General features: G+C 38.4%; 1 protein-coding gene across 1 annotated transcript in view; it reads left to right on the forward strand.

Moving 5' to 3' along the window:
- Positions 1-20159, forward strand: part of FMNL2 (formin like 2) — a 260260-nt gene that overhangs the window by 150659 nt on the left and 89442 nt on the right. The window contains 2 exon segments of the mRNA XM_025039419.1: positions 13684-13764; positions 18692-18768. Coding sequence (XP_024895187.1) covers positions 13684-13764; positions 18692-18768 — 158 coding nt within the window.

The following is a 20159-nucleotide window of genomic DNA, read 5'->3' on the forward strand; positions in this document are numbered from 1 at the left end:
AAATGTGGAAAAATCTTGATAGTTGATGAATCTTGGTGGTGGCATACATTGGTGTCTATTATAGTGTGCTCTCAATTTTTATGTACCTTTGAAAATTTATAATATAAAATTTAAATATAAAAGATATTCGCACTTAATGATCTCCACTTTTTCCTCATCTGTAAAGTGTAGTTAATACTAACATCCTGAAATTATTTTGAGGATTGGTGGTAATATATGTAAAGTACCTAGAATAACACCTGGCACATAGTAGGCTTTTCATAAACGATGTAGCTGCTTCTGCTGCTGCAAAGGGGTCCAGACATTTAATATTGGTAGCATTGTTTTTATTGTTAAATTGTCTGCAAAAGATTCAGAAAAATTTATTGCATTGGCTCTATCATTGTATGTTTACCCAAACATACTTTATGATTAGAAGTCAGGATGCTGTTGGGAAAAGGCACAGCTATAAAATTTCAGTCCAAGAAAACATTAAGGCAAGCATCTTATCAGTAAAGTCTTAAAACAATGACTGTGGAGTGTTGTCATTGACATCTGACCCATTAACTCTCCCTGGCCCCTGATGCTTTGTACACAATATATTGAATGCAAATATTAATTTTATTTATTTTTAAACAAATAATGACAGATATATTATTATCTGTTATTTAAGATACATGTTATAGGCAAGTTGTACAAAGTGAAATAGGATATTACAGAAGGAAGAATGTGAACAAAAGTGTTGGAGGGCTTATGGTGAAATTATTTCAGGTTTAGTTCTATGAAAAATTATGTGGACACTGAATCATGGAACTGGTGAGTGTCTCCTTTTATTCCTTGGCTGCTAGAATGCTCAGAGTCAATCTGCGGTTCACCCATTACCAAGTAAACAGTGTCCTACAGGCATGTGTTTTGTTTACCAGTCTTATCCATGACTTCCTATAATTTTTCCTGCCCACATTTTCCTTCCTCACTGATTTCCTCATTTAAAAAAAAGTCTTTTATAAAGTTGTAAACTTTCATAAGTCATCTTTTTGAATGAGGAACATAATAATATATCGACTTCTGGTGAACAAAGATTATCCTTGCACTGATAATGAAACCTAAATTTTCTATGTGTTGCGGGCATCATGTAAATCAGTCCATCAAACCTACTGTCTTTCTCTAAAGAAGCACATATGGAGGATTAAAATAAGATGCTTTGTCCTGATTCAGTTTAGGAAAGTCAGTTGAGTTGACTAGAATTCATATACTTTTTTATACTTTCATATGGTTGCATTAATATGTCTCTTTGTTTTGTAAGTATTTAAATATGTCTCCCACACCATAAGTGAGTTACTTAAGGGCATGGGCCATGTGTCATTTGCATGCGTACCTCCAGTACCTTGCTTAGTGCCTGAAACAAAATAGGTGCTTATTGCAAGTGTATTGAATGAAAGAAAGAATAGCTAAATGATATGTTAGGGTGACAGTGGGGAAGGAAGAGAAGGCAAAAGGAAGAAGAAGGTAGGTGGGAGAGGAAGCTTGGGGGGGTAGAGGTTTCCTGTTTATCTTTTTCACCTTTCTCTACCTATTGGTGTAATTTGATGGTGATAAGTGAAAGTAAACTTCACCGCTCACTTCTGGAAACTCTTTTAAAGAAGAAAGGATGCCTGATGTAGATACAAAAGAGTCTGTATGGGCATTGGTGCAGTGAAGCTCTGTCTTCACCTACCCATGGTCAACTGAAAATGCAGTTCTTTGGCTAATACTAGGGCACAAAATAAAAAAAATTTAAGTGATTAAATCCCAAAAAGCTTTCTATAGTAAGAGTATTCCAGCAATGTTCCTTAGTCCTTTCCTAGATTATCGTGTAAATGTAAAGAGGACCTGAGCTTCTAATGGGTCTCATAAGTTAAAATAACATGGGAAAACTGTTTAGCCCTGGTCCGAATGGGGCTGCAGAAGCCACGGAGAGCCTTCCCTGATGGATTTTGGGTGGTGCAGGGTACAGCCCAAAGGATTTATTTCTGTGCTGTAGTAAGTGGGCTGAGTTCCCATGAGGACATTAATTCGAGGACTCTGAGAACACTAAGGAAAGTTTCAAATGGCATGAAATTGACAGTTTAAGAGTAAAAAGCTGGAAATGTTAAAGTTCTTTTGACAATTGCAAAAACAGTAAAAGGGCTCTTTCAGTGTTCTTCATAATTTGCAGACAGAGAACACCCCTTGCTCTTCTGCCTCAATTTTTGGTGTTCCCTGAACAGAGACTTTTGTGCTGCATTGTTTGGCTTTGGGGTCTTGGCTGTTTCATACCAGTTTAGGGTAAAGGCTGCTTTTAGGGAGCTTGAGAGATCTCAGATGAACCTAAGACTTTCAAATCATTATATCAGATAGGGTTGTTAGAGACCATTTATTTCAAGCCACTCTTTGTTTTTCTAACTTAAAAAGTTAACACATGCTTGTCAAAGAAAATTAACTCTTTTAGAGCATATGCAGTACAGTGAAAGTCCTTTCACCTTTTCTACCTATTCGTTCATCCTCTTAATTTATTGATGATGAAACTGAAGTTTAAGAGCATAAGTGACTATACTGTTAGTACCAAGGCCACCCTGGCTAGTTAGTGAGATGAGAACACCTATTTCCAAACTCTAGTTATGAGCCCTTTCAATTATTCCCGGTTACAAAGGGACCTGGAAATGATCCATTGAAACAAAAAAAGAGGCTATCACAGAGGCTTCATCTGTGTCTTCTCAGGTGTTATTGGTGGGGAAGGAGATTGGTTCATAACTATGCCTCTGGTGAATGATGAAGTGGAAGTGGTTAGTCATAAATTCAGGAAGTTTTAGATGACTAATACTGATGAGTATAGATTACATGAATGTATAATTCAGTCCTGAAACATTAGTGGCGCCACACCTGAGTTGGCTCAGAAAGTTTCCATGTGGCTTTGCCTCTCCTGTCAGCGTGATTTATTTTGGGGAGTGGTTTCGCATGGCTCGACCTTGCCCCCTAATGGCTGGCTATTGTTTTGCATTGTAGCCTTAGTAAGAGATGGGGGTCTTCAGTCTCCTTGACTTGTATGGAATGATATGGGAGATTAAAAACAACAAAAAATGTGAGAGTGAGGAGGTGGCAGGAAACCATTACCCACTTACACTCAGCTTCCTGTGTTAAGCACTTCAGGAAGATTAAATTTCACCTCCCAAGGCTTGCTTGGCACGTGTCCTGATCAAGAAAGAGAAGGGCCCCAGCTGCCACTGGGCCAGAGCTGAGTCAGAGCAGTGGCACCGAGATACTCCACTACACTAAGATACTTCTTTACTCCATTACAGTGAGAGTTGCTCTCTTGTCCTTTTCAACACAACCGACCCGTACCATTTAAATGCAATCATTAGGAGCGTAATTATTTTTTAAATCCTTTACTTATATTTTCTAATACTGTCTCTTTCAAAAGATAAAAAATTACTTATTGGATAACTTGTATCAATAGTTACAAGTTAAGCCAATTTATCACTTGAGTAAAATTTCCTAAAAAATTAAAGAGCAAACATATTGCTAATTTTTTTTTTTTTTAATGTTCGTGATTTTGCGATCTAGTACAGCTCTTTTCTGCCAAGTAAGCAAATATTACTGGATACTGATATATCATTTCCTGTGGACCATCAGATCCTAGGTAATGAGGACTTGTCCTTGTAGCACCAGGGGTAGTAAATGAGTGGCGACATGGTGAGGGTGGGAAGGAGGCTGTGGCCTACTTCAGTGTTGGTGGCTGCCATGTTTGTTATTTGAGCAAGCCTGCGAATAGCATAGACAGTGGGGAAGAAGTTGAGGAAAAGATAGTGATGCAGCAGCAGCCTTACCCCTGGCTCCCAGACTCCAGACTTAATCTGCCTTCGGCCTCTGTCCTCAAGTTCCAGGCTTTGATTCTACATTTAGCCACAGTCACTTCATTCTGGCTTTACCAGCTGTTGGTCTACCAGATGGCCATCTCCCCTTATCCAGTCCTCTGGCTGGCTGATATTTTTACTATATTTAATATTGTTTGATGTTAAATTAAAATTTTTATTATGTTTCCATAATTCTGTGGCATGTTGAAATGCTATCTTTTTAAATCATTACGAGGTTTTTGAGATGTGTTTAATTCTTTGGAAAGTCTATCTTTCAAACCCTGTGTTTTTCTTTTATCATTTTGATACTCAGTATTTCCCCTCTATGTAATCCTTCTTTTGGGTTTCAAAATTTTTGTTTGGTATTTTGTTTCCTAGTGTATTTTTTTTTTTTAAATTCAGTATGCATCTTATGAGAATGAGAATTTTCTCTTGTATCCAAATAATCTCAATTAAAATGAATAATTCCTTAATGTCGTCTATTACCTAGTTCATATTTCCCAATTTTTCATAATACTCTTTTCACGTGGTTTGTTCAAACAAGAATCTAGTCCAGGATCAATCACACATTGCATCTGGCTGTTATATTCTTTAAGTCTGTTAGAATCAAAACAGATTTTTGTTTTTGATGCTCATAGAGCGAAGAGAACCAGGCAAAGCCATTTTGTAGCGTTTTGTTTTCTGCATTTGTCTGATTGTTTCCTAGAGGTGTTTGAATTCCTGAATTTCCTATTAACCAGAAGTTACATGTAAAAATGTGCTAGATTGATGACGAACCTCTTTGTCTAGAATATCATAGGCGACAACGTCTGATGTCTCACTATTAGATAATATTAGTCAGTGGATCAGGTCACAATGTGAACCCTCCATTGTATAATTATGTTTTTACCCTTGAACCGAAAAGAATCTGAAGAATGTTACTTTGGGACCATCATACGCCTGGTTACCTATCAGCCTTGTACCTAGTGGGTTTAAAACTAATTGATAAACTTTTGCTGAATCAGTTGCATGAGGAGTTGCACAAAGGTGTTTTTATAATCTCATTTCCTTTCTACATTAAGCCAGCAACTAGAGCTTTCAGCTGGGTCTTGGTTTTACTCTGGCATGTATTTATTCCTGGAAGTCTTTCCCTCAATTACCATTTTTCAGAGTAAGGATTTAGTTTCATAGGTACTTCAAAAGGTGGCAAATAGGTTTGCCTTTTGTAAGCATCATTGTGAACTCATGGGTTTTCAGAGCCAGTGTGTTTCAATCAATATGAGATTTTCGAGGCTCACATTATCAATACTTTGACTTATGAGAACCTCTTCATGCTGGCTCCTGTGTCCTTTTTAACATGACTCTATTAATCTTTGAGAGCTTGTTTTTATTTTGCAAAACCCATCTCTTATGCTTAACTTGTATTTTCCTTGCCCCAGACCTGGAATCTGACTTTCTCTAAGGAGCCCTATTCTTTTTAAGGGGGGATGGTATTAGCAACGAGAATGTGAGAGGGTAGAGGTCATCATGGCTGCTTGGTGTATCTGCTTCTCAAAGTTTAAGTATCTAGGCCTTGTCTAAAATATATGTCTAAAAATAGAGATCATATTGATATTTTTCAAATCATTTTTAATATTAATGTACTTAATTTCTTTGATTTTATAATTACCAGTTTTTTGGGGTTTTTTTTGCATCGAACTGATTACTAACATAAATGTAACTATTTGTCTTTTTCCTGTAATATAAAAAATGTCCTCCTCCCCCTCCTCCTCCTCTTCCTGAGCAGGATCATCAGAACTCAGGTATTTTTCTTTTTCTCCTCCATGATTTTGTTTATGTAGTACATGGTTAGCTCAGGAGACTTTAAAAAATCTTCAGTATGTTCTTGTTTGAAAGGCATCCTTAAGTAATATGTAGTAAATGGGGGGAGAAATGTTTTTATATTCCTGTTTTTCAGGTGAAGAAACAATGAGGTGTGTTTGTACCTCTTGCATTTTTATAGAAGTACTTTCCAGGGATTTTGCAAAATTTTCTTGAAGTTTAGTGCAGACCGTAACTATGGTTTTATAATGCAAGTCTGTATTTCTAAACATAACTGAAAATATTTTTCAGCCTTTCTTTACTAAGGATTTTTTTTGTAGGTTCTTTTTTTGCACATTCTTTTTGTAGATTGAGTAAAGAGAGGGATTCAGATATCCAAAGTAGGAAGTATAATCTAAAGCTTTAGTGTACAGGGGATCTACTCGGGGGCTTTAAGAAAATGCAGATTCTTGAGTACTTGATGAATTGGGTCAGGAGAATTTTTGCAGTTTAACAAGCATCCTCAATTGCTTTAGATGCAGGTTTTTGATGGCATATATTTTAAGAAATGCCAGTCTAAAAGAGGGGAAAGCTTTGGCTGCTGTGGGCAGAGAACAAAGGATTTGAAGATTATCTTGAGGATTTCCCAGTATAAATCCAATCTTCTGTCACCGTGTTCAGTTCTTATATCCCCAATAATAACAGCAGCTATACTTACTGAACACTGCTGTGTGTCCAGCAGAATCGTGGTTCTGTTTTTTCTTAGGACAACATGAGATAATAAACAAACTTCATTACATTCCTTCCTTCCTCACAAATTCAATAAATTCAATTAAAACACTTTAAATTGGGGGAAAATGATGAACTATGAATGGGATTAAAGAAGCCCAGTTAATATTACATATTAGAGAATGAATTATAGGATGTTATGATTAGGAAAGACCTGTTGAACTAGAAGAAACTTTTACTAGTCTAAATAAAGGAAATTATTTGGAAAAGTCTCATCAAAAGTTATTTTCAGTCTGAGAACTGTAATGGAACACTTGGAAAGTTGTCCTCTCCTCTCAGACTAGGAAAATGATTTCATATTCAGAGCTGAAGAATGCTTCAAGGCTCTCCAAGAAACTAAGGCTGTGGAATGAATCTGACATACTGATTTTTAAAGTCTAGTCTAGTGCAGAAATGGCCAACTTTTAAAGTTGGGAATGAAGAAAAGAGAGAGCTTTATTACATCCTTAACCATGGGCTCTTCCACTATTCAAAACCCCTTATTGACTCCCTGTTGTCTCTCCTGCATTCAGTAGCCTATTATTTGACATCCACCGTTGCCCTTTCCAAGTTACCAGTTAGATCCTTTTGCCATTACCTTTGATAAACTGCGTTACTGGGACCCAGCTAAACCCCTTGAAGTTGCGAGCACGTACCCTGTGCTTTTCTACCTTTATTCCCATGGTCCCCCATCTGGAAAACTCCTCTGTCTCCTGCCTCTCACACTGTCCCAGGATATCTGTATGCTGCCTGTCCTTCAAAACTCAATTCAAAAGCTACTTTCTCCAGGGAAGTTCCTTTGATCATCTCAGTTGGAAAGAGCCTTACCTTTCTTTGAACTTCCAGACTATCACATATGGTTCTTATCATACTTTGGTTCTTATAATACTTTGTATTACAGTGATGTCTGTTGTATCTCAGAGATGAGATTCGGTGTTTTGGAATTGAATTTGTTTCATTTTGTGCTTTTTATACAGCATCTTGCATAATGATTTCTGGATGAATGAAAGAATAAAACGACAAAAAAAAATTTGTTTTTTCACTTTGATATTTTTCACGTTGGTGCCTAGAAACAGGAGACCTAAATGTGATAGTAAGATTTAAGATGTTCAGAGTCAGGGACTTATTTAGCAAAATATTTCATCCAATAATAACCACAGGGACCCTTCTAAATAGGATCACAGCTGGCACTAGCTGCCTCTGGTAGTTGTTAGATGAAATTAGAATCCCATCTGAGCTTGCTTTTCTTTCTATCTATTATTGTAAGTAGGTAGAGTCTTAACACTTTTTCCTCATTTTCTCTAAATTGTCTCTTCTTTCATACATATACTTTTTGTAGGTGGGACAGTCTGGCAGCCTTTCTGAAGTTTCAGAATTTTTTTCGGGAGGAGGGGCATGGAATATATGTTCCCTTGGGGACTTTGGTACTCTCAGTGTTGGTGGGGTAGGAATCTAGATCTGTTTGTATAAATTTTTTTCTGCCTGTATAAATTGTTAGCCCTCTGAGGGCTGAGATGTTAAGGCTTCCCTTAGTCTCTCCTGCTTAGGAACCCTGATTCTGGTCTTGGCACCCCCCACCCTCACCCCCCGGTACATTATTCTTGGTCTCTCCTATACTGTATAAATCATTTCTGTGTATATACAATATTAAGCCCTTTTGTCTTTTCTTCTCCCTGTGTACTTATGTCAGTATTATCGATTTTAGAAGGTAAACTCCTTGAGGACATAGATTATTCCTGTCAACATAGCTCTGAAGAGCATTTAGTACCAAGCTAAATCCTGCAAATGAGTAATCATTAATGACAATTATGCTGGCTATAATTATGGTTTGTTTAGAGACTACAGTTTGCTTACTCAGCCTTGGGAAAGGAAGTGCGACTACTTTCAGCTTCTAGGAGTAAAAATCATTCAAGTGTACTGAGCTTATGTGCACAAAAGCAAAGCCCTTTGAATTTTCACTATCTGAAGTGAATTATTACGAGATCAAATAATAAAACATTAATAATGGCATAACGATGGTGACATCTAATTTATCCCTGAGGATGTTTAAGCAGTTTATGTAGCTCTGCTAATACACTACTGAAATAGAGCCAGTGGCCCTGTAGCCATCCCAAGCAAGGAGAGAAACTCGGCATTATGTCCCCCGTGAGCCATCCATTTCCCAGAGACTTCTTTTATTCTCAGATATCTTGCTATAATTTCATTCCTTAAACGTAAGAATATTAAGATGTAAGACAAATTTAGAGTGAAATTCTGTTTGATTTTGGAGCTGCCTATCCAAATATAATTTATAGAGCGGAAATGCTTTTAACATGCTTGGTGTAAGTCCAGTTAACACCAAATTAACCTCAATTAAGTAATTTATTATGTAATTATGTGCATGGATAGAGTGGATACAAAGGATTATAAATGTTTTGCTAGATGAGTGGAGTGTCCAGTTCTAATCCTTTATGCAGGAAGGCTTTCAGTGACAAACTTTATTAGATTTGGGTGGAGAAAGACGGGCATGGAGGGAGGGAGGCACCAAAGAAACAGTTCGGCTGGTTAGAAAGAACCTAAGGCTGCCTGTCTGTGTCTAATAGGGAAGACACATAGCCAGTAGCATAGCTGGTGAATTCCATCTGTTGTGGCTGACCTAATGAACTTAATATACTTCTTAATACAACCCTTTAGTTAGTTCCTTTAGAAATGGCCTGGTTTTCCATTTTGGGTTGCAGTAGATGAACTTTAGTCATTAAATGAAGACCAGTAACTGCTTTGTCTTTTACTTACATGCAGGCTGTGCTGGCGTGTAGGCCACCTAACCTTCCTGGTGGCCTTTGGGGAGAGGGGAGGTGAACATAAGCCTTAGTGGATTGAGTTAATGAGAAATGTATGATAATGTAAGGCACTAGGCAGTTTCGGAGCCATTAGAGGTACAACACAGGCTTACAGCAGATGTTCTTCAGCTATGACATTAGTTTGGCTGACTTATGTCTAGCATTGGCTGTATGATCTGTACAGAGTGTTTACAATTTCTTTGTGTACTTTTAAACTTTGAAAAAGTTACCTTTAATTTATGAGAAAAGTGACTTGTGTATGACATTTAAAAGAAATGTAAGTCTTTGAACATTATTAAGGACTAACTGTGCCAAGCATTCTTCCATATATTGGGACTCAGAGAAGAAAAGATGTTTCTACCCTTTTAAAAACTTTTATCAAAAAGCAAGAGGAGCACACTTATTGCAGCGTGGTGAAAAGAACAAGGATCAGAGATGCAGAAAAGTTGAGTTTGAATCCTTGACCTGTGTTGTGTGTGTGCGCAGGTGTGTATGAGTGTGATTTAAGGAAAGTCATTTAATATCTGAACCTCAGTTCCTCCACCTATAAAATGGAGTTAATATCGACTTGACACACAGGGAGGCTTGAGTGAGCTAAGTGGTGTAAAGAATATGATAAACTGGAAAGTTATTAAAAGATAAGTTAACCTTTGAGAAACAAAAGTGCTGCCTCAGATGCAAAGGTAATTGTGTTCCTGAGCTTGCATAAATGAAGTTTTAGCAGTGAGAAGAAATTTCCTAATTATTACCAGAGACATTGAAATCCTAACAGTCTATCGAGTAAAATATTTGCAAACAACACAGAAGCTTAATGAAGATTCTGATTCTAAGGCCTATTCTCCCCTCCTTCTCCCAGCCACTTCTCCCAGTGCAGTCTCTGGCCAGGTGCCTGAATTGGCTTTGGGCTCTTTTTTGGGGCCAGTGTGAATGCTTATGGGGAATGATTTAAAAACCCCAGAACAGTTGTTATTTCCCATCAAGAAATATTTCGTGAGGAAAATTTGATCATACAAAGAGATAAATGGCAAGAGGTCAGGGTGGTGGTGATGTTGTACTGATAAGACATTTTGAAAGAAATTTATATTTTAAAGACTTTCAGACGGCTTATAAATCCATATCGACAAATCACTGTAATTAAAGAATATTTTTTATCCCTATGTATATTTCTGTATCATGTAACTCAAGCAGAGGACTTAATTTCTGTAAGCTCTCCACATCAGTGATGCTGAGCAAGCAGGTAACCAGTTGTTGAAAATAGCACGTGGGAGATGGGGTGATGGAAAACTGCCAGCCAAGGACGTTTTGGGTTTCAATTCAAAATCAAAAATTCTAATAGAGAAAAATTATTAATTTAAATAAATATGATGTCAATAACTTGTCCAGAGTTCTTCACAATAAAAATGTGTTTTGGCAAGGTGCTGAAATTTTTCAGTGTATTCCCTCAAATGTTTCTGTTATCCAAATGTTCATATTGAAGAGACAGAGAAAAGGTTCGATGAACCAGATGCTGGATTTATAACTCAAACAGCAGCTCCTTTTGAGATTAGATGAACAACCTCAAGTTTTAGGAAAATGATTGGGGCTTCATATTCTTCTGCCATAGAAGTTTTATTTGAATCCCTGGATATAGGCTGAATTTTCTGAGAAGTAGCTATAATGTCAACCTACTGTTTTTTAAAGCATTAGGTGTATTCATTTTCTGTTTCTTGGAAATACATTAGTAAGTTACTCAAACAAACAAAAAATGTGCCTAAAACATAACAGTAAATGCTAATAAGCATGGTTGAAAAAGTATGAGTGTATTAAATTTAGACCTTGTCCATAATTTCAGGGGAATGATGATAGGGAAATCTTTACAAGACCAGTAAATGTATATATTTGAGAAAGCCTTTTTAGGTCACCCTAATCTTAAGTAAGAAATGGACAAAGGTTCATTGGACTATCAGAAATGGGATTCACTATGCCAATGTTATATGTTGTATTCAATCAGATTTTGTTATTTTAAAGGAATAAACATGACTTTTGTTTATTGTCACATTGCCTAAAAAGAACAAGCATTAGAAGGCTCAGCAGCTGTCCACACATTCAAATTTTAGGTCCTCAAGCAAATACTACATTAGCGACAGTTAAAATTCCTTGAGGTTCATGTGTTAAGGACCTTATATTTAGAAGTAATTGGTTTCTGTAACAGAAGTGAGAACATTACATTGTCACTGGTCATAGGATTTTTAAGAGATTGGATAATTGGATTGTTATTAAAAAGCATAAGTTTTATTATATCCTAATATAGCTCTGGCATCAACTGTTATACGCAAGGTTGGAAATAGTAACTGATTTCTCGATAGCTTATCAGTTCATTTTTCAGACCAGAGCTTTTTGTGATTATTTTAGCCTTCAGCTGAGCTATTGCTAAAACCCAATGGCACTTGGATTCTATCTGATCCCTTAGTGAAGTGATGGTGATTTTAAAAAAAAAAAAAGGACTTTATACATAAACACAGCAATGGCACTAGAGATGTTACTTATGAATTGTTATTTAAGAATCGCTCTTAGGATAGAGAATTTGGGGGAATAATTAGAAACAATATGCTAATCTTTTGTTAACAGCTTTGTTGAGATATGATTTATATGCTATTAAATTCACCCTGATCATTTTTTAAATAAAGAGAAATTATTGATAGGTATTTTACTACAAGCCACTTCCCCCTATTTTAAAACATTAAACAATAATAAAATATACTTTCACTAATAAGATTATCTTTTTGATAGTAGTAAGATGATCTTTAGCATTTCTAAATATGTAAGTGAGCAAGAATTAAGTGGACCAGGAAGAATGTTGTGGTTCCCTGCATTGGGAAATACAATTTATATGGGATAAACAAATGCTTAAACATGCTGGCCAGTGTCTGTGTTGTGAAATACTACAAAATTTCATTGTGGCATAAGCAGTAATCAGTTTTAAAAAAATTACTAGGAAAATGTCTTTTGAGTTGTAGATAAAGGAGAACCTGATGAGAATTGTCCTGATTTCATGATGAATCTTTGTCTTTCCTTTTAGAGCTGATGTGTTTAAATGTTTTTTTGGGTGTGTAATATAGCACATGTACAGAAAAGGCTGTGAAACCTAAGAATAGCATAATAAGTAGGATAAAGCCAGCACCTGTGTAACTGCTACTTCGATCAGAAATAGAACATTGCTGGCCTTTCAGGATTACTCTGTATTTCCCTTCCCCCACCTCGTCCCTCTTCAACTATTATTTTTGTTAATGGCATCCCTCCTTCCCTCTCCCTCCCTTTTTCCCTCTCACCTTCTCCCTCTTTCCTTTTCTTTCTCCCTCCTTCTCTCTTTCTATACACAAAATCAATATATATATGTGTCCCAGGCATTAAAGTTTATTTTTGCCTGTTGTGTAGATCCATGTAAATGAAATCGTATGTTCTTTTTGTCTTATAAGATCAGGCTTATAAGATCCATCAGTCCACACAGGAGAATGCAGTACATGAAATACAGTGTATTCATTTCCATCGTAATATACTGTTGTATGAACATAATACAAGTACTTACCCATTTCATAGTTTGTGGGCATTTGGGTTTTACCGAGTTTTTCACTACTGCTAATTATGCTGCTTTGGACATGGTCTATCAAACCTGACACACATGGGCATGAGTTTCTCAAAGTATGACCTCTCCATCCACAGCATCAGCATAAAACTTGTTAGACATGCAGATTCTTGGGTCCCACCTCAGATTTACATTTAAATATCACCTTGGGATATATATTATATGCTTATTTCAATGATTGTGTTTTTGCTCAAACTATTTTTTGGGTCTTCCAGTTTGGAACTGCCTTAGGAACCCTTTAACGATCACACACGCACACGCACACGCACATGCACACATGCACACATGCACACATGCACACATGCACACAAGCACACTCACACTCTAGTCTCTTAACAAGAGACTCATTACTCATTTTTGAAACAAATTGGTTTTATCCAGTTTAAGTCAAGTTTTTTTTTAAAGATAAAATAATCAAAAAATGTTTGCCAACTTCAGAAATATTCAAAAGAATGTGCAATAGACTGAAGACCTGGTAAAAGAAGGCCTGATACCAGGTTGGGCAGAGCATTATTCCCAGAATGCAAGCTCGGAGCCCTATGAAGCGGTATAGACACTAGAGTACGGAAGACATGGGTTTGAATCCGCTCGTGCCACGGACAGCTGTGTCAGCTTAGGGAAGAACTGAATTTTTCGGAGTTTCAGTCTCCTCGTATGCAAAGAGAAGATAATAGCATCTACTATTAACAGTCAAAACTGTTAGTACGTAATGATTATCTGCTGGGTCACATTCCTACTGTGGGTATATTTCAGCCTTGGATCGTCAGCATTAATGTGTTTGAACATGGCTGACTGTCATGCCTTCGTACCTGTCATGCTTTTTACTTTACTTTTGTGCTTCCTGCAGGAACGATTCCAGGTGAAGAATCCTCCTCATACATACATTCAAAAGCTCAAAGGCTATCTGGATCCAGCTGTAACCAGGAAGGTAAGATGGATTTGTTTCCACTCTTTGTTGCCGCTTCTCTGTTAGCGAGCAGAATCCTCTGCATTGGAGGAGGCCTGCCTTCCTCTGCATTATAACCTCTGCCAGAGCCTCCAAGAAAACAACCTTTGGAGACAGACGACATGAGAAGACAAAGAAAAAAGCCATCTTTCTCACGTGAGGATGTGTTTAAAAGTACTTCCTAAGATGGGAGCCATGTACCTCTGATCGTTATTGAGTCACTACCATTTCTAATTACACAGGGCAGTGAGTCCAGTGCAGAGGTGTTTGGGCCCCTAGAAAAGCAGGCCTTGCAAAAAGGAAAGCTTATCTTTCATGTCTTGGTGCATTTCCAGAGACCTTGAAAAATCACTAGAGCATTGTCATCCCAGCTGTGTTCTCACATCCTGTGTTGATGCTTTTAGCAGCTTCTCCCATCCTAACCCTGCTCTTGGCCCCCAGAAGGTAAAGAGAGAATAGCTGATTCCATTCTCAGCTGACTCTCTCCTGTTCCAAACAAGCCCTGCTTTGTGCAGCCACACAATTGGTTTATACTTATGCCTCGTGGTAAAGCATAAAGCCTGGCACAGCCCTGCGGGTCCGAGGTAGTCCTAGGATGTCTCAGGGCAGAGCTGTCCTTGCTCAAGATGAGTACAGAGACTCTTCACCAGATAACGCTTGATTTTCAGTTGACCTTCCACTTCCGCTTTGAAGTCTGCAGCGAAAATATCTTGAGCTGAATTCTCTCTGTTGTTTCCACATGCGACTCATCAGAGCAGAAAGGCACACTTTTCCTAGTTAGCCACTGTTTCCAGGGCTCTAGTATTTTTTTAAAAATCTTTTTCTTCATCTTTTGCTTCTACTCTCCCCCCCCCCCCCAAAAAATGTCAAACAAAGGGGAGCAGCTATTATTTCCTTTTGGAAGTTTCCTGGCCCTTTGTGCTATGGTTAACATGTAGGCAAGCAGAAATAAAATCTAGGCATAATGATGAAAATGGACTGTAGACTTTTGCTATTGACTAGAACGTCATATGTGACTTGAATGACAGCCTCATTTTCTAAGAACAGACCTGTCAAAGTATCATAATATTTTTCCTCCTCACAAATATGGCACATACATTTCTTTTTTAAAAAGAGTTTCTGTCAGCCCCACTAAATGAGACAGCTGCTTAATTCTCATTTGTTCCTTTTTTGTTTCTTCCTCCCAAGGATGTAGCAGTCTCAATTTAATCAGATTACATAGGGCTAAATGAAGGCACATCCATACACACAAAACACAACCTGAAAGCCTCAGGTGATTTTCTAGGCTGTTTCTTTGTACAGGGCAGCAAGGTTCTATTTTAGAAACATTTTCAGAAATCTCCAGGCAGAAACCTTCAGGCACGATGGCTCTGACCCCAGCATTAGGCATACTCGCCCCAAGCTGAGCACGGCCAAAACGTTGACGCTTGTACACAAGACTGAGAGCTCCCCTCAGAGCATGTTCCATTCCCAAACAATTATTGCAACATTTGTCAGATTCTGAAAAGAAAGGAGAAAACGTGTTGACTCCTAGAGAGCGTTTCTTAGACTCCAGCTTCAGACCCCATAGGGAGGAAGATTCTTGGAGGGGGGAAGTGGGTTCCTCCTGGCATAGTCCCAGTTCTCCTTTAGAAAGATTATTTCTGGGTTAAGGCAAAGACTGTAAAACAAAAAACAAAGAAGAGTCTAAGAAATTGTTTTTACTCCCATGCAAATAACCTAATAAAGAGGTCCAAGACAAAGATGTCAGTTTGGGTTGGCCTCATTCCTGAAATCTCTGCCTTGAACCATGTGTGTTCACCTGGATGGCCTTGTTTGGTCTGGGCCTCATCTTTCACCCTTGCTCATTTGGCTCAGACAAAAATAAAATGGATGTTGGATGAACCATCCCTGCTTTTAGTACGATTTCTGTCAGGAACTGGCAGTAGGAAATGATCTGTTCCACTCAACATAATTGTCATGCTTAAAGCCTGGAAGAAAAGGAGATTTTGTTTGGAATAAGGTATGGCTTGCAGTTAAAATGAGTGTAAGATTCTCAGCTGTATTATGTGGGGTTGGGGGGTGGGGAAGATTTCAATTCAGGGCTTTCAATTTTAGCCAGACAGCGTAGACTGAGCAGTCTTCCCTTAACTGCATCTGGAGCCCTTGAATACTTCACTCATTAATTTTTTGTTTATATTGAATACAAGATACTTAATTTGCTGTCTTCTAAAAAATTTCTTAAGCATATGCTACTTAAATTTTCTTCTGAATAGGTTTAAACCCTCTAGGGCAGGGAAGGAAGAGCCTCAATTAGATATCTTTGTGACTAGAACTCTCCAAACCAGCCTCCTCATTTAATACCGGGCACTTCTTCGTCAGTGCTTTGCGGGGTGGGATTGGGATGGCTCATGTCTGGCTCGCAGAGGCTTCTGACCATGGAGAAAGAAGTCTGCGGTGCTGCAGTTGTGAATAGAAACCTATTGTTTAGGTCTCTAGGGCTCAGCTGCCTCTGTGGGCCTGTCCCTGGCCTTCCTCTGACGGAGCGGTCCGGGACAGTGGTGGAGACTGCTAACAGACGGTGCCCGGCTCCTTGTTGCTGGTCCCCACAGGCACGCAGTTTCCCTTCTAATGCATTCTGGATGTATTCTAGGAGTGCAGAGTGTTAGTATTTCTTGTTCATGTGTTAAGTGGGTGCCAAGGCTTCTCTCTCGTCCAGGGTCCAGCTGAAAATTGTACAGTTCCCAAAAGAATATAACAGAGGGGTGAGATCAGTTTAGTTTTACCTCAGGTATCGTGCTGTTGCCATAGTAAATGCCTAATAAATGATATCTGCTATTGTCGTTTCCATTATCTCACAGAGTTTTGATGGAATTTTGTTTTGATATATGCCTATTAGCCTGTCAGCAGATCCTCTTTTTTACTCTTGGGTTCTCAGTGCTTCCCTGGATGCCCTTGTGGCTGACGATGTCTAGAAGGGATGACCTTGCCCTGAAGAAGCATAAAGCAGAGTTAGGGGACCAGCAAAGGCTTCAGAGAGCAAGTCAGAACTGTGCATAATGCATAGTCAGGAACACTGAGTTGTTTTCTAAAAGTGCATGTGCAGACAGCCCAAGACCTGTGACTCTGACATGGGAACGTTCTCTCTGGAGCAGCCAGCACACCTGGAATTGGTTTCTTCAGCTGTGTGGCCATGGATTCTACCTCATCAGCAGCCCTCCTTGTTTGAAAACTCTCCAGGAAGCACTAGGCTTAGATGTCCCTCCAAACTATAGATGACTCTTTGCCATTTTTAAGGCTTTTCCTGACAAAAAGAGGCCTGCTCTTCTTTTTTTTAAAGCATCAGAGGTGCTTTTATTTTGTATTTTTCACTGTACCTACATTCTAAAATCTGAGAAAGTCTTTAAGGGTGTTTTAGGGATGGCAACCAGGGGGAAATTGTGATACTTTTGGCCCGGGTGAGAAGCAGTTGGGGGAGAAGCAAAAGGCCTTCAGAAGAGAAGAGGGTGACAGGGTTCTAGGTCTTCACTGGGGCGCCAGGATCCATCTGTGGCATGCATGACTCTCCCCACCCGATATCCTGGAATCCTTTCCAGACTTTCTCCTTTCCTTCCTTTCTTTGTATGCCTTTGCCTTCGGAGCTGGATAACCCTGTTAATACTGCAATTGTGGCAGCAGAGGAAGGTCCCTAATATCTCGAGTTAGAATTCCCAAAGACTTTTCCTAAAAACAGTGTAACATGAAGGTGGTTCGGGTCTGTAGGACGAAGAATGTAGAGCTCTTAGAAGTCATTGTACATCAAATGTCCCTCTTCTAGAGTGGCCTAAGACTTTAGTTGCTGTAAAAAATGTTTGTGTAGGAAATTGTGTTCCAGAGAACTGATGTGCAGTGCAACCTAATGATTCCTTGGAGATTATTTAGATTTGAAAAGATAGATGGATAAATACATTTACTATCAGAAGAGGATTCATTGAAGAAGATCGACTTAAGGGAGTTCTGGAAGGATTGGTGGGATTTTATAGGCAGAGGAATAAGGAAAGGCATTTCGAAAGTAGAAGGGAGGTGCTCCAGAAGAGGGACCTTCCAAATGAGGGCTCATGGGCAGAGATAACTCTGAATATTTATTTTTGGAAAATGTAGGTCATGCAGAAAAAAATTAACATAGCAAAGCCTGAGACTGCCACCTTAGAAAGGCCTGCTTGCAAGGCTGGCTCTTGGTTGTCAACTGAGAACCTAGATTTCGGGAGCATTCCCACCATTTCCTGATAGAATGACTCACGGTGCCTAAACTGTTGATGCCAACGATATGGTTTAAGTTGAATGCTTGTTTTCCTTCTGGGAGTCTGGACTTTCGGTATGTGCTAGGCAGAGAGTGCCTCCCTGACCAGCCCCCAATAAAAACCCTGGGCACTGAGTCTCTAATGAGCTTCCCTGGTAGACAACATTTCACGAGTTTTGTCATTTGTGACTCCTCTGGGAGAAGACTCTTAGAAGCTTGTATCTGGTTGGCTCCAGACTTCACCCCGGGTATCATTTCCCTTTGCTGACTGTGCCTTGTATTTTCTTGCTGTAATAAATCCTAGCCATAAGGACAACTGTACGCTGCATCCTGTGAGTCCATAGGTCACTGAAACTGGGGCGGTCTTAGGGACCCCAACACATAGGTATATTGGTAAACGTTGTTTTGTGGAATTGGGAAAAGAAAATTTCCTTACTCAAAGTACATGAAATAAGTAATTTTTCCCAGTCCTTTCATATAAGCTGATTTTCATGATGAGAAAAAATTGTGTGCTTTGCTAAAAGAAATGTGAGAGAAGCCTACTTTAGAAGCAGAGATATTTTCCTAATGTGTTAAACTTGTTACAAGTAAGCTGCAGTTATAGCAGTTGCTAAAATATGTTTTGTGGGAATATGTGTTTTTGAATTATAGAAATTCAGACGGCGTGTTCAAGAATCCACACAAGTGCTAAGAGAACTGGAAATTTCTTTAAGAACCAACCATATTGGGTAAGTGTGCCCATTTAACATTTTAGCTCTACGGCTTTTGGACACTTTACAAAGTGACCGAATCACATGCAAAGAGTTATGCTTCCTTACTGTTCATTCTAAGCTAGCAGACTGAAGTTTAGATGGGCAAAACTTGTGTTAGTGCTGGAATTGTTCACTGTACGAGAATCAATAGAAGCAGGACAGGCAGACCTCGATTGTGGGTATTTATAACCATTCTAAAGTTTTTTGCTTGGATGCAGCGATAAGTGCTTGGTCTCGTGTGCATAATAATTCCCTGGCAAATCAGGAACCCTGCAAGAAGTAATGCAGATGGAGATCCTGGAAGATCTCTAAGTCTAAACTTTGTTTAACACCCAACAAATCGTTTAATCCATTGGGTTTTCATTCTTTGAGTTTTACATTGAGAAGACTTTAGAACTTTTAGAATTTTCCCCTGTGGCATTCTTTGCAGGTCTTTTGGAAAAGACATGTATATTATTTTATAGTTTTACAGACTATTCTGTAAAATAAATATATTACATAAATAACAGTGTACTTCTGCTTTAGATGGTGTTTGTTACAAGCCATTCAAATGTGTTAATTTTCACAGTTATTTCAGAATAAGCCTTTTTAGCAACAAAATGTTAACGTTTTATTTATATCATCTACACAATTCAATTAAAGAAATAATCAATTGCAAACTTATTCAAATAAGGTGCTTGTAAGTTCAATATAATGCATGAAACATCAATTGCTATAACTGTACATAGAATTATAGAGAGTCTAAGTTTAGGTGGTATTTAAAGTTATTAATTTTGACTCATTAACTTGGAATTTATGATAATGTAAATGAGGACTCACAGGCTTGTGTACTGTTCACAGTGGAAGAAGTCTTAGAAAACATCAAGACTGGAGGTTTCTCAACTGCACTGTGTATGTGTGCGTGCGTGCACGTGCACACACGTGTGAGAATTAGCGTTTTTAAATTGCAGATATGCAAGGTTGATTTATAGGAGATGGAGTCTGAGCGCGAATGTTCATTTCCTAAAGGGTAACTTTGCACCTTTGTCACCTTGACAATGAAGTATTTGAAAAATGAACTGATTCTAACTAAACTTGAAAAGCACCTTTGTCCCAGTAAATAGGCTATAGAAAAATGGATCATAACATCATGATTTAGACCTGGAAGAGAAATTAAGGATTACGTAGTCCCTCATTTTACAGATTAAAAGATTTAAGGACCAGAGAAGGTGAGTGAATCCCACAAAGTCGACAGCTGTAGAGCCAGGTGCGTTGGTTCAAAATGCTGTGTTCTTTTTCTAATGTAGCCTCATCTGGCAGCTCTGTCCCTGAAAGGAAATAAGATAACCAGGGCTCTGGGTTCAAAGCAACGCTGCTCATCTATTGGG

Source organism: Pteropus alecto, unplaced genomic scaffold (genome assembly GCF_000325575.1).
Source record: "Pteropus alecto unplaced genomic scaffold, ASM32557v1 scaffold3, whole genome shotgun sequence".
Classification (NCBI taxonomy): domain Eukaryota; kingdom Metazoa; phylum Chordata; class Mammalia; order Chiroptera; family Pteropodidae; genus Pteropus; species Pteropus alecto.